Here is a 13362-nt window from a genome sequence, read left to right on the forward strand (position 1 = left end):
GTATCTTTTTTTTATTGTCTGATTAGCATTTTATTATAATGCTTTCGTTTGTAGATTATTATGACATTTGTAATTAAGTTTCTGATCAACACATTACTAGTGTTTATTTCTATCAATGGATTACTAGTGTTTCTAACTAGTACCTTTGTTTATTGTCTGATTAGCATTTTATTATAATGCTTTTGTTTGTAGATTTAAGTAAAAAAATAAAAATAGGGACTTTTATTAGCGCTTTCCGTAAAATGCTAAGAAACATCAGTTTAAAAATAGCACAAAAATAAGGCTATATTAGCGCTTTTCTGAAAGCTCTATTGAAATGTTGCTATTTAACAGCACTTATAAAACGCTATTATAGGTTTCTGACCTTTAATAGCAGGGGCTTTCCTAACGCTTCACAAACACTATTAAAATGCTCAAATGAGCGCTATTAAAGGGGGTATTTTATAGTAGTGAGATTTGGGGTCTGATGTTGTTGCTTTTCTTCTTCCCACATTAGTGCTGGGAAGTCATTTTTCTTTTTTGTGATAAGGCTGGGAAGAAGTCATATGCTTCTTACCATTCTTTAGAAGTTTATTTTTCTGCATAATATGTATACTTTTTTTGTTGCTTTTGTAATTATTGCTCTTCTCTGCCTTTTGGTATTTAAGTCCTACAGCATTCGGTGTACTCATGCTTTCCAGATACAAGTATGGTTATTTGTTTTGTTGACACATACAATACAACAAGAGGAGTTGTAATTTTGTAGGCCGAAGTTTTAGTTTCTTGGGTCATAGGGTTTTTAAGCAGTATGGTTTTTGAAATTTACAAATCTTCATCATATTAGTCTGTTGTATACTCTTCAGTTTGTTCCTGATCATGTAATTGATTTTTTTTATTTTTAATTTTAAGGTTCATTTTACCACCCATGAAATAGTCTGGTGGAGGTTGTTATGTTTCTTCTAAATATGAACCTATCGAATTGTTATTCCGATGGATGATCAACAATCAACATTGTAAAGATGCAAAATAATTATTCAAGTTGCACATGAAATTTTAATGCTTTTGGCTGCTATGTTCTACGATTACTAAACATTATTTAAGATATAGCATAAAGATTACAAATCATCTTATTATCTTATGTTCGTTTTTCGCATTAAACTTTTGCGTCAATTTTAAAATATGAAGTTTGAATATTTATTTTTAATTTAAGGATTAAATATGTTTTTCGCCCCTATAAATATGTCAACTTTTTGTTTTAGTCCCTATAAAAAATTTCTTCAACTTTTAGTCATCTTTACTTTTGGTCTCTTCTTTAAGGTAAACTCATACGTAGAATTCATATTTTTGAATAAAATTTTGCAGAATTTTTTTTTTTGTGGTGGTCGGAGTTTGAACCCCGGACCTTGTATATATTATGTTATGTCCCTACCAACTGAGTTAAACTCACGAGGACTGTAGAAAAATTTATAATAATATAAGGATCTCTCCCAAAAAAAAAATAATTTTTTACAAAAATATGAATTAAATATGAACTTTTATATTTTTTATGGTAAAAAACTCATATTTAATTGATGTTTTGTTAAAAAATTAATTTTTTTTGGAGTGATTTTTACAATATTCTATACATTTCTGTTCAATTTCATTAAAAAAAAAAATACAAAAATTGACATTATAATAGGGACCAAAATTTTTGGTTGAAAATTTTACAGGGACTAAAAGTTGAAAGAAAATTTTGAGGGACAAAAATGAAAAGTTGATATATTTATAGGGACCAAAAACATATTTAACCCTTAATTTAATTCAAAATATATTCTCCCCGTGCTCCGCACGAGTATACACACCAGTTAAATAAAAGGAAGATAAATGTTATTTTAACGAATTATCCTAATCAACTATTGGTTTGTTTTTCATCAAAGAAAAAATAATACTTTGGAAATAGTGTATATAATGTTAATTGAAGGGTACAATTGAAAAGAAAAAATTATTATTGCATTGGAAACTGAAAGTAACATTCATTTTGAACCAATTTTTTTGACTAAAACGACACTTATTTTGAAATGGATAGAGTAGTTTATTGGCCTTACCAAATAGTGCCATAATATTTATAATGATCCAAAATAAAAAAGGGTATATTAGTAAAACTATATTTAATGTAATTGAAAATATCAAAAGGGTCTTATAAAAAAGGACAAAATTTTTTTTCTTAAAAAGTGTTTATAAGGCAACCAAGTTGCGAATGCTTTGGCTCGCAATGGGCACATAGTATGGTCCCCTTTATATCTCAATTGTGGGATAGACCGCTAGTTTTATCTCTCCTCTTTTGGCTAGAGATAGCAGTGGTTTACCATTCCAGAGGATTGTTTTCATGTAATTGCTTGTACTAAGGTTCAGGGCTCTCCCAATTTTTTTTTTTTGCTATTTCTTATATGATAAAAAAAAAATAATAAAGGACGGTAGTCAATTTACTCCCTTTGTCCCTGCATGTAAACACTCTTTGCATTTTTCACATTTCTTAAAAAAAGTTGTTAGTGCAATTAATTTGTTTATTTTGTGTGTTAATATTACCAAATTATCATTTGTTTGTATGTGCATTAAATTTGACTTTTCACATTTCAACACAATTTAATAGTATTAAGGGTAAATTGCATTCATCTCCCCTAAAGTTTGTTAAAATGTCAAATACATCTCCTCTATTTTATATACCAACACTAACTTTCCTTGTTTAATTTTACATCCATTCAAAGATAACTCTGTTAGACTACATACGATGAAAACAAAATTCAATTTGTCTTTGTCCATCACCCCATCGTTCCAGACTTTCACTGCAAAGCTTCTACAAATCTGTTGTTTCGAAATTGGATAGTGTATGCGGTCTCTTGAAATCTAAGCATATCCATGAACAAATTGGAATGATAGAGCGAATTAGAGAAAGTAAAAATGAACCCGAAGAAAAATTGTGAATGATTTGAATGAATTGGTATCTCGTCGAATTACCAATTGGTTATCAATAATGCTTAATGTCCCGAGAAACCACTTCCCGAGAACATCCCGACCTTTATGCCAGCTACCTCATTTTCGGAGTAGCACCCATGATTTGTGTGCAGGGGACAATTCAAAGGCTAGAATGATAAATTCGGGATGTTATTTGTCGGGAAAAATAGCATAGCTCATTGGTTATTCAAAACAACAAAATAGATAATCCATAATATATATGAATTTGTGATTGAATCAATTGGTTATGGTTGAATTGAAAAGGTGTAAATCTTATATGAAATTAAACAACCATGTATGAGTGACCTTGATGATGATATATCTTAGTTTCAAAGCCACGTAATTCAACAATGTTGGAGCAGAAAGGGCTTAAGAATAGTATTTGGCGCTGTTCAGTAAAAGGGAACAAAGAGCTTCACAATGTTTGTTAGGTTTTCAGAGTTTTAACGGTGTTAACCTTCAAGGGAGGTACATGTCATTTATAGAATAAAATAAGGGAGATCAAGTCAATTTATAAAATAGAGGGGGTGTATGTGACATTTTAACAAAACTTAGGGGAGGTTAATGTAATTTACCCTAGTATTAATTAGGGGTATGTTTAAAAAAATTAATAATAAATGTATCTAGTAACTTTTATGAGAAAATGTTGTATCTTTAGAAAAATAACATCAAGAATTCTTCAAGAATAAAGAACAACCAATCACAATGCACTATTTGCCACAATTCAAGGAGGTGTGACTGAAAAATAGGAAGTGAACAAATAAATATGCAATTAAAACTTGGCAGTTGTGTCTTGAAAATTTTTTGATGCTATTGTTTTTTAGAGAAATAGCATCTTCCAACTTTTATACATGAAGTTCCAAAAAAACCCTCACGAATTAGAGTCTAGTTTCATTAAAAAAAATGACACATTTCGGTCACGTTCCTTCCAAATTATGATCGGAAACATATTTGGGTGCCCACAAAAAAAAAAAATTCCTGACCTCATCATATGTGATGTGATCCAAAAATCTTTCCTTACCTCATCATTTGTGATCCAAAATATCAAAAAAGAAAAGCGGGTGGCCGAATTCAATGGCATTTAAAACGGGAGACAAAGGTGATTATTGTGCATTTATACCTTGGACCCCCTTATCAGCCTATCCCGCGTTTAAAGGAAATTGTTCTTCACACATAGTATAGGGTTAAAAAAAAATACCAGTAAAAAATCAAAATACCCCTTTGACAGTTAACTGTTGCGGAAGTTAACCGGCGGTAGTTAACTACCGCGGAACTTCGGCAGTTAACTGTCGCAGCGGAACTTCAAACCTCATTTTTTTCAAAGTGAAATTAAATGCAAATTAATTTGTTTTTCCTCTCATTTTCTCCATGACAAATAATCAATGAAATTAAATGCAAATTAAGTATAACAAAATCAAATATGATTTTTTGCATATTTGAAATTAATTTGCATTTAATTTCACTTTGGAAAAAATGATTTTTCGAAATAACATAATTACGTATAACAAAAGTTTGTCTTTTTTGTTTATAATTTGAGACAAAGAAAATGAGATTTTGTTGCTTATAATTTGAAACGGAGGGAGTTTATACGTAAAAATAATCGAACTGTATATTAATAAAATTATAATATTAATTAATTTTATTTAATTTTTTTGAAGAAAAAGAAATTAAACTTTAATTATCAAACTACTGATCAATCTAATAGAGTCTATATTAAACACCTTATCAATTACTATTTTCTTTAATTAATTTTTGTGCTTGTATTTGAGTCCATAAGATGGAGGGGTTAGCAGCTAAAGGCGTTGGGCGTACAATGCAAGCTTATGCGCTAAGGCAAAAGTTATGGTGCATAAGGAAATCCTTATGCACCGTGCATAAACACTTCACAACCATCAGATTTCATCCAAACAATCGGACAACAGCATCATGGTCCACCCCATCTCTCTCGGCATTCCTCTCTCAACTGACCACCTCCACCACACCCTCCATCCTCCGTCCACCCCATCGCCGTCACTTCCGTTCCTCCACCGCCGTCAACTCCGTTCCCCACCGCCGTCACCTGCGTCCTTGTCCTCTGCCTCCCTCTAATTCACTTCTCTCCCTCACCGCCATTCTCTCCTGACACCATCTCACTCCGCCGGAAAGACCATTCGTCGGCGTTCTCACAACCCACCTTAACCAGATGGCCATGGATTCGCCGACGTTTTCACATCTCACCGGCCACGACCTTGGCGGATCCGAATTTGTTTCAAGTGAAAGAAGGTCTGTAAACAACACTAGATCAGTGTAGGAGTGGAGGGAGAAGGCGGAGGAGAGAGACACGGGTGGTTCTGTTTTCAATTGCACCCTGCTGGATCAAAGAAAACCATTAAGTACATCTAATGGTTTTGGAGTACAACTGCTGGAAACCATTAAGTACATCTAATGATTTTCCACAGCAAAATGGTTTTGGCATTCCGGTACGGTGATAATAGTGATGATGATGAACGACGGTGTTGATGATGAGATTGAAGATTCTGGAAACCATTTCCACAGCAAAATGGGTTTTGAGTACAACTCACAGAAACCATTTCCACAGCAAAATGGTTTTGGCATTCCAGTACAGTGATGATGACGGTGATGAAGATGAACGATGGTGTTGATGATGAGATTGAAGATTCCAGTGGTGATGATGATGAACGACGGTGATGATTCAGTTTGTTTTCGCATTTGGGGGTGTAGGAAGCAATTATGTTGGGATTTATGCACGGTGCATAAGGATTTCCTTATGCACCATAACCACTCCCATGCGCTAAAGGTGTTGGGCGTACAATGCAAGATTATGCATTAAATATCAAAATTCAAGCTCTATGGCACTTAAGTGCCGATGGAGTTTTTTTTTAATTGCAACGGCAGTTAACTGCCGATGAAACCTCGGCAGTTAATTGTCGTCATATCATATCATCGACAGTTAACTATCGAAGGGTAATTTTGGTCATTTACGGATGTGTTTTAGCCTTATTTAAAGTGTGAATTGCAATTTTCACGTTTGAATTTGAACTCTTCTGAATTGATTGATCTAATAAAATGGGTCCACGAAGTTGGGAAATTGCTCTTCTCTCATCGAGAATTGCTCACTCCCAACCAGACTTCCCTAAATACCCTTGCATGACTTAATTCACGTAGTTGTTAAACTCAGTGTGACTTAAGTCATGCTCGGTTTCAAAGTGAGTTAATTCACGTTGGATTTTGTTATAAAAACATAACAGAGCCATAAGAATTTCCAAAACTCCATTGTTGCGGTTTTGATCATCATTGTTTTGATTGAATTTCCAAAACTCCATTGTTATAAATACCATTGATTTGATTGAATTGTTAGATTGTTGATTAGAGTATAAAATGTTGATTAGAGTAGAATTGATTGAAATGTGGTAGAAACTGTTAGATGTTTGAAATAGTTAGAAATTGTGAAATTATGGTAGAATTTTTACAATTAGAGTAGGTTTGATCATTGATTTTTGCATTGTGTAGATATGTCTGAGAAACAAGGTGATGCTCAATTGAAAAGGGAGGGTGAGAAGAAGAAAGCAAAAATCACTATGACATGGCACGACATCGAATGCCTGGATCTATATTAAAAAAAACAGAGCAATTCGAAGGCGACAGTGTACAATCAGTACAGGTTGAGGAGGAGCGGAATGACATGTTATTTCGGTCCACAAACAAAAGCAAGTTATTTTGAAAATTATGAATGATGTTCTTTTATGTAATTTTGATTTTGATTAAAAGTAAAAAAATATAAATGTTTGCTACTTTCAAGTTATAAAAAGTCAAATTAATCATGATTATCTATTTCAACGACACCGACAGTATAACAAAAAAAATATAAATTCTTTTTTTAATAACACCAACAACAATTTTATTATAGAAAATGTTATTTAAGGGTATAATTGGAATGATGAAAAAGTAAGTATAAATTTACTAATCTGGTTTGTTACGTTTTTTAAATGATAAAAAGCGCGCGCGCGCGCGCGCGCGCACACACACACACACACACACACACACACACACACACACATATATATATATATATATATATATATATATATATATATATATTCATATTGTGTTTGTTACATTTGTTTTAATATTTAAATTTATTTTTATCTATTTATTACATGTGTTATTTATATTGAAAATTGAGGGTATTTTTGGAAAGAAAAATTCAACCCAAAAGTGCTGAAAGGGGTATAGATATATGACTTCTCCTTTAAAGAAAAAAACTAAATATTTGACTTTTATGCGGTGTTGAAAGCACGGACAATTTATGTGGTTATTATTGTACCGTATTTTATATAAATATATGTCTCTAGTTAATCAACAATTTATTTTATCTTTAATTTAGTTTTATTCCGATATTTTTTCTTGTATCTACTTCTATCAAGTGGATCATGTCTCAGGATGAAAAAGTTGAAACTCATATCTGATACTCCGACTTCAAGAGGATGATTAATGTTTTTTTATTTATTGATGTGAAATATGTTGGCGAAAATCCGTAATGTTGCACTTTTATTGAATTTCATTTTTGGTGTATTGTGAAGGTAATGTCAAATTCTTGTGTAATTTAGTTCAATTATGAATGATTATGTAATGATATGGCTTATGATTGAGTTTTAGTTTGTCGTTAATGCAAATTGTGTTTATAAATTACAGGTCATTTGTGTCCTTGTATATAGGTAATAAATACTACCTGCATGCATATCAAAACTCAACGGTATTTGCCGTTGGAAGCGAGCGGGGTATCAATGAATAATTTCTTAAGTTCAAAGAGTAAATTACTCCGCAAAAAGAAAGAGTAATTTTCTCTTGTTCTTATCACTTTCACATGTGGTCCTCCTTTTCACCTCAGAGCCGTACCCTTCACTTATTAGATAAAGGTGAGAGTGAGTGCATGAAAAAACTACAGCACTATCACTGAGTCCATAATATATAATCCGCATTTTGATTCATAATTTCGTAACTTTGCAAGATCAATATCTCTCAACCATTAGTATAATGAATGAATGATGGCATCCCAACCTACCCTTGATCAAAAAGTTGTGGAGCTACAAAGGTACATAGATACAAATCAAACACCCCAAAATTCACGACAAAAGATACAAAGGGTGCTACATAGGTACATAGATACAAATCAAACACCCCAAAATTCACGACCAAAGATACAAAGGGTGCTACAAAGGTACATAGATACAAATCAAACACCCCAAAATTCACGACCAAAGATACAAAGGGTGCCACAGTATCTCACAAATAGAAAAAAATTTGAGGAGCATTACTGCCCCAAGTTGGTGTCAATAGGTCCTATCCATCATGGCAATATAGATCTAAAGTTGGGAGAGAAGTACAAGCTTATGTGGGCAGCAGAATACATCAAAAACACTGGAAGCACTCAGAAGGATCTACACAAAAAGATTGCTGATTACATTGATGAACTGAAGGGTCATTTTAGCGACGATGTTTTAACTTTATCTGGCAAGTCTCTTAAAGGATTCTGTAGCCTTGAAGAAAAGTTGTCGTGGATGTTGTTCGTGGATGGATGTTCTTTGCTCCATATCTTGGAGAAAGCCAAGCTTAGTGAACTATGGGACATGAATATTAAGGTTGATCAATTTGTTCTTGTGTTGATGGATGTGCTTTTGTTGGAGAATCAACTTCCTTACCTAGTACTCAAACTCTTATGGAAAGATGACAACGAGAGTGGATTGATAAAAAGCATGAGGGAAGTCCTCGTCAGGAGTGGCTTGACGTCATGGTCAGAGATGGAGGACGAAAGAGAAGGAGAACATAGAGTATCAATGCTAGATGAGTCACAGTTAGAGACCCCCAATCATCTTCTTGATCTGCATCGTAAAATGATCCTCACTGCATCTAATTCCAAGGTACACTAGAATTAACAATAAAAAGTATTAAAATAAATAGAAATAGCAAAAGAAATTAGAGACAAAAAAGTACCTGATCCGGTCCTTATTATAAGAAACAATTGACTTTTTTGGTTCATAGAATAATTAATGTATCTTGTTATAAATATAGACTAGATACATCACTTACACAATGAACCTAAAAAGTAAACTTTTTCTTACAAAATTAAGGACAGAATTAGAAACGGAGTAATTTGTCTTTTTTGGTTTCTAAATAATCTTTCCTTTGCAAAATGTGATATTTATTATAGTACAGAGGAAGTATAATTTTGAATTTTTTTTATTATCATAAGTAAGATGATCCATTCCATTTCTGATTAAAACATTATAGACTAATAGCAACGAAGCTGCCGACATGAAATGGAGTCAGAAGCTTCTTCAAAAAATAAAGATATGGAGTCAGAAGCTTCTTCAAATATCAACGAGTCAGAAGCTTCTTAAAATAACAACGAAATGGAGTCAGAAGAAGAATGAGTTCAGGCCGACTACATACAGGGGCATAGAAGATCTAATAGCAGTAGGAATAAGACTTAAGTCAAGCTTTGCAGATAGGCCAACAGACATAGATTTCTCTGAAGGTTGGTTTACTGCGAAACTGACTATTCCTACGATCTCAGTGAACAACTTGACAACCTCTACTTTACTCAACCTGATAGCATATGAGATGTGTCCAGATTTTGACAACAACTATGGGTTTTGTTCTTATGTAGCTTTCATGGACTCACTCATCGACCATCCTAAAGATGTGAAGGAATTGAGATCAAAAGGGATTTTGCGCACCTTTTGGAGTGATGAGGAAGTTGCCAGTCTTTTCAATACCATAGGTACTGACTTGGTACTTTACACGGGCAAATATTTTGAAGTCCAACAGAAATTAGGTAAACATTACTGTAATAAATACAAGTCTTGGATAGCGCTGGGTTTTCGCACTTACTTCAACAATCCTTGGACCGTTATTGCATTCCTTGTTGCATTTATCGCCCTTGCTCTTACTTTCATTCAGACATGGTTTACAGTTCACCCGGCTAGCGAATAAAGGTGGTTCGTTATGACAATGTTGTTTTCGTTATGGCTCTCATCACTTCTCTGGATTTTTAATAGGTTGAATTTTTTAATGAATAAATTTTAGGTTAAGTTTTCATCGACGTCTTGACTATGAGTATGTATTTCAAATATAAAGAGTGTTTTTTTCTTGGTTCTGTGTGTTTCAATTGAAACGTGAATAAATTAATATTCTCATTGATGATCTACGTGTTACTATATTGGTGTGATTATGTTGATTTTGTTTAGATGAGTTATTCAATATTGTGTTTATCAATTGGACCGTCAATATCTTTCTCAGGATCTAGAAGTCTTCCCAAAGGGTCTAGAGACCCTCCTAGAGGCCTCAGCGCCCATCTAAAGGTCTCCAGGGCCCAGGGCGCACCCTCCCCAAGGCGCCGACTCAGCCAGCTTCTTACTTCTAGAAGCCTCTGGAGCTCAGCATAAAGACCTATGTACCCTTGAGAGCCTTCTCGAGGCATAGCCAATACAATACTAAACCCTAATTACGATTAGTGTACTTTTATAAGTACAGTTGGCGCCGTCTTTGGGAACCAGTAAAATTGACCCGACCACACTCATAAACCTAAAAACCTATCGGCGACCTCGAAGAGATGGTGGCCAGAGAATACCAAACCACATTCAGTTTTCCATGAAGCTATCAAATGATCAACGCCAAACTGCCTTGGAGCGATCAATTTTTCCAATCACCACGTCCTATCGATTTCGATTCTCATGAATTCAGTTTCAGTTATTCCTATATTATTATTATTATATTTTGGCTTTAATATGTGTTTAGTCCCTGTAAATAGGGGTCATTTAAAAAATGGTCCCTGTATTCGTTAATCCTAGCAATTTGCCCTCTGAAAATTTAATCACTTAAAAATCGTTCCCTCAACCCAGTTAATCAGTGTCACATCACTGATTAGCTGACGTGTCACATTTGATTTATCATAGTTGATGTGAACGGACAAAAATACCCTTGAGCTTCGCAGACAAATGCAAAAAGACTATTATACCCCCTATATTCATCTTCTCAAAATCTTCATCCATCACTTCTCATTCCAATTCCTTTTCTGATTCCAATTCTCTTCTTCCAATTCCTTCTCTTAAAAGTGAGTTTACTAATGTCACTAATTTGCATCAGCCTTCCATTGATAAAATCGAGCCAAATCTTTAAATTTGTAATCTATCAAAGCTTCAATTTTGTGTTCGAATTGGAGAAGGTTGCCTCGGGTTCGTGGTGGTGATGACGACGGAGATATGTTTGTTCTTCGACGTGATGGTGGGGGAAACAGAGAGAGAGGGACGAAGTTGATTATCAAACTAGTAACGACCGTCAAGTTCTCCGTTCTCGTTACCTCGCCGTCCAGAACATGATTCACAGTGGTAATTCAATTTTATTCAACGTTGTTTCTGTTTTCTGATTCTGTTACGAGTTTCATATTTTTTTGCATGTTTTTACTTCTGTAGAGAATCCAGAAATGAGAAAACGACTTCAAATTTTGTGTTATTTGTGGCGTTGGTGGTCGTGAAACGGAAAGATAGGGAGAGGGAGAAGAATGGGTTGAAAGTGAATAAAAGAATGGATTGGATTGGAAGAAGAAAATTGAAGATGAAAATGGTTGTTGAAGTGGACGATATGCAGCAGAGAAAGAACCTCCTTCCATTGTAGTAGGATAGTATAGATAGGATGGGCCAGCTTGTATGCGATGTGGTTGGGGTGTTGAAAATGTACCCCTTGGTGCTGCTGCTTGCATAGAATACCCATAATAATATGGTGAACCCATAGTTGAAGATGATGGTTAATAAAGTTGTTGATAGTATTGTGCTTGCTGAATCTGTGGGTTATGATTTCAGTTTACTGATTCAATTCGATTTCAGTAATTGGATTTAATTTCAGAAATGTTTTGCTTGAAGCTTTTGTTTGTCATGACAATTGATTGGGATTTGGGGAGTTTGCAATTTGTTTCTCTGGATATTCAGAAACTATGGTAAATTCAGGGGTATTTTAGTCTTTTCGCAAGTTACATCCACTAATCAGTGATGTGACACTGATTAACTACCGGGTTGAGGCACCAATTTTTAAGTGATTAAATTTTGGGTGGGCAAATTGTTAGGATTAACGAATACATGACCATTTTTTAAATGACTCCTATTTGCAGAGACTAAACACATATTAAAGCCTTATATATTTGTTCGATTCAATTTGATCGACGTTGGATGTGTATGTTTATTTTTTCCAATCACCAGTTCCGCATTGATGCTAATATTTAAGATTTAATAACCTGAATTGGCACTACTTCATACTAATTCATTTTATCATGAATTTGATTAGGGTCATTCTAACCAGTGTCTTTGGGCACTGATTAAGCATACCAAAAAACGAAATCATTACTAAAAAAGAAAATTATTTTGACTTTTTATGAATTAATTACACAATTTTCAATGTAATAATTACTATATAATTCTCTTTTTTAAACATCCTTAACCTGAGCGTCCTGAGACACCGGTTAGCATTTCCCATCTGATTATAATCCTGAATTGATTTTTTTCGCATAACCTATGCGATGCCATATGGCATCGTATGTTTCGTTTAATTGCTTTATGAATCACATGTTTCAATTCATCGTATATATACATGGTTTGCAAGTTAATATGAGTTTGCAGACCAAAGCCAAGTTATTTTTTCTTACGGTGCTATTAAATTAAAATATATACATGTGTTGCGCTACTGTCATCTAAGCAAAATCATCTTGAGTTCAGGTTCTGCAGAATTAAACCCATCACTTTGATGCATCTTGAAAAGTCAAAAGCGTAATCTCACATGATCAGGTGTATAAAAGGATTATTTTTTAATACTTCATGCTTCCAGTTAAAACTGTTATATGCCAACGCATCAAATCAATGTTTCTGTTTTTTAATTTATTTTCTCTTCGTTAAGTTAATTTTTCACCATACTATTGTCAACCAAACTATATTGATTGAGCTTGATGACAAATTAAATTAATGGGTGCTGGAGCAGAGCAACGTACCATATGCAGATAAGTTTGGTGTATTATAATAATATAGCTGTCGAAAACAATTGCACATGATTTTAATAATATTTTGATGGGAGGCTACAACGAAGAGTTTGTTGTTGTTCTCAAGACGACAAACCCAGATGAAGATCGACACATAAGCAGGAAATCAAATGGAGCGCGACATATCTCTTCAACTTTCGCGATTACTATTCCCGCCACCGAGGTGACCTTGTTACAATTCGATATACTTGAATGCTATTTGCACCTATGCCTGAGCGTCATTCTTAATAGTGCAACCAATGAGAAGTAATAGAATTAAAAGAAAGAAGAGAAGGAGTACTTCATAATAGAATGAAGTGGGTGAGTTGATT

The 13362-nt window shown here is 33.9% G+C and overlaps 1 protein-coding gene across 2 annotated transcripts; it reads left to right on the forward strand.

Moving 5' to 3' along the window:
* The first annotated feature begins 7967 nt into the window (after positions 1-7967).
* LOC146907382 (UPF0481 protein At3g47200-like) lies at positions 7968-10170 on the forward strand. 2 transcript variants are annotated; one of them, XM_085730535.1, is made up of 3 exons: positions 7968-8888; positions 9259-9505; positions 9638-10170. In XM_085730535.1, exons 1-3 carry the CDS (start codon positions 8013-8015, stop codon positions 9961-9963), a joined length of 1449 nt encoding a protein of 482 aa, XP_085586661.1. In that variant the 5' UTR covers positions 7968-8012; the 3' UTR covers positions 9964-10170. The 2 variants fall into 2 exon arrangements, with proteins under 2 accessions (XP_085586661.1, XP_085586660.1); XM_085730534.1 differs by having other exon boundaries at positions 9259-10170.
* The last annotated feature ends 3192 nt before the right edge of the window (positions 10171-13362 follow it).

The sequence above is a fragment of the Medicago sativa genome, chromosome 7, assembly GCF_051527215.1.
Source record: "Medicago sativa cultivar Bolivia chromosome 7, Bolivia_mono, whole genome shotgun sequence".
Lineage (NCBI taxonomy): Eukaryota > Viridiplantae > Streptophyta > Magnoliopsida > Fabales > Fabaceae > Medicago > Medicago sativa.

Bases quoted from the DNA above. Each gene is read 5' to 3' on its own strand.
- LOC146907382 (XM_085730534.1), top strand. From the start codon at position 8,013: ATGATGGCATCCCAACCTACCCTTGATCAAAAAGTTGTGGAGCTACAA. The intron at 8,889-9,258 runs GTACACTAGAAT...AAAACATTATAG, and splicing joins TCACTGCATCTAATTCCAAG to ACTAATAGCAACGAAGCTGC.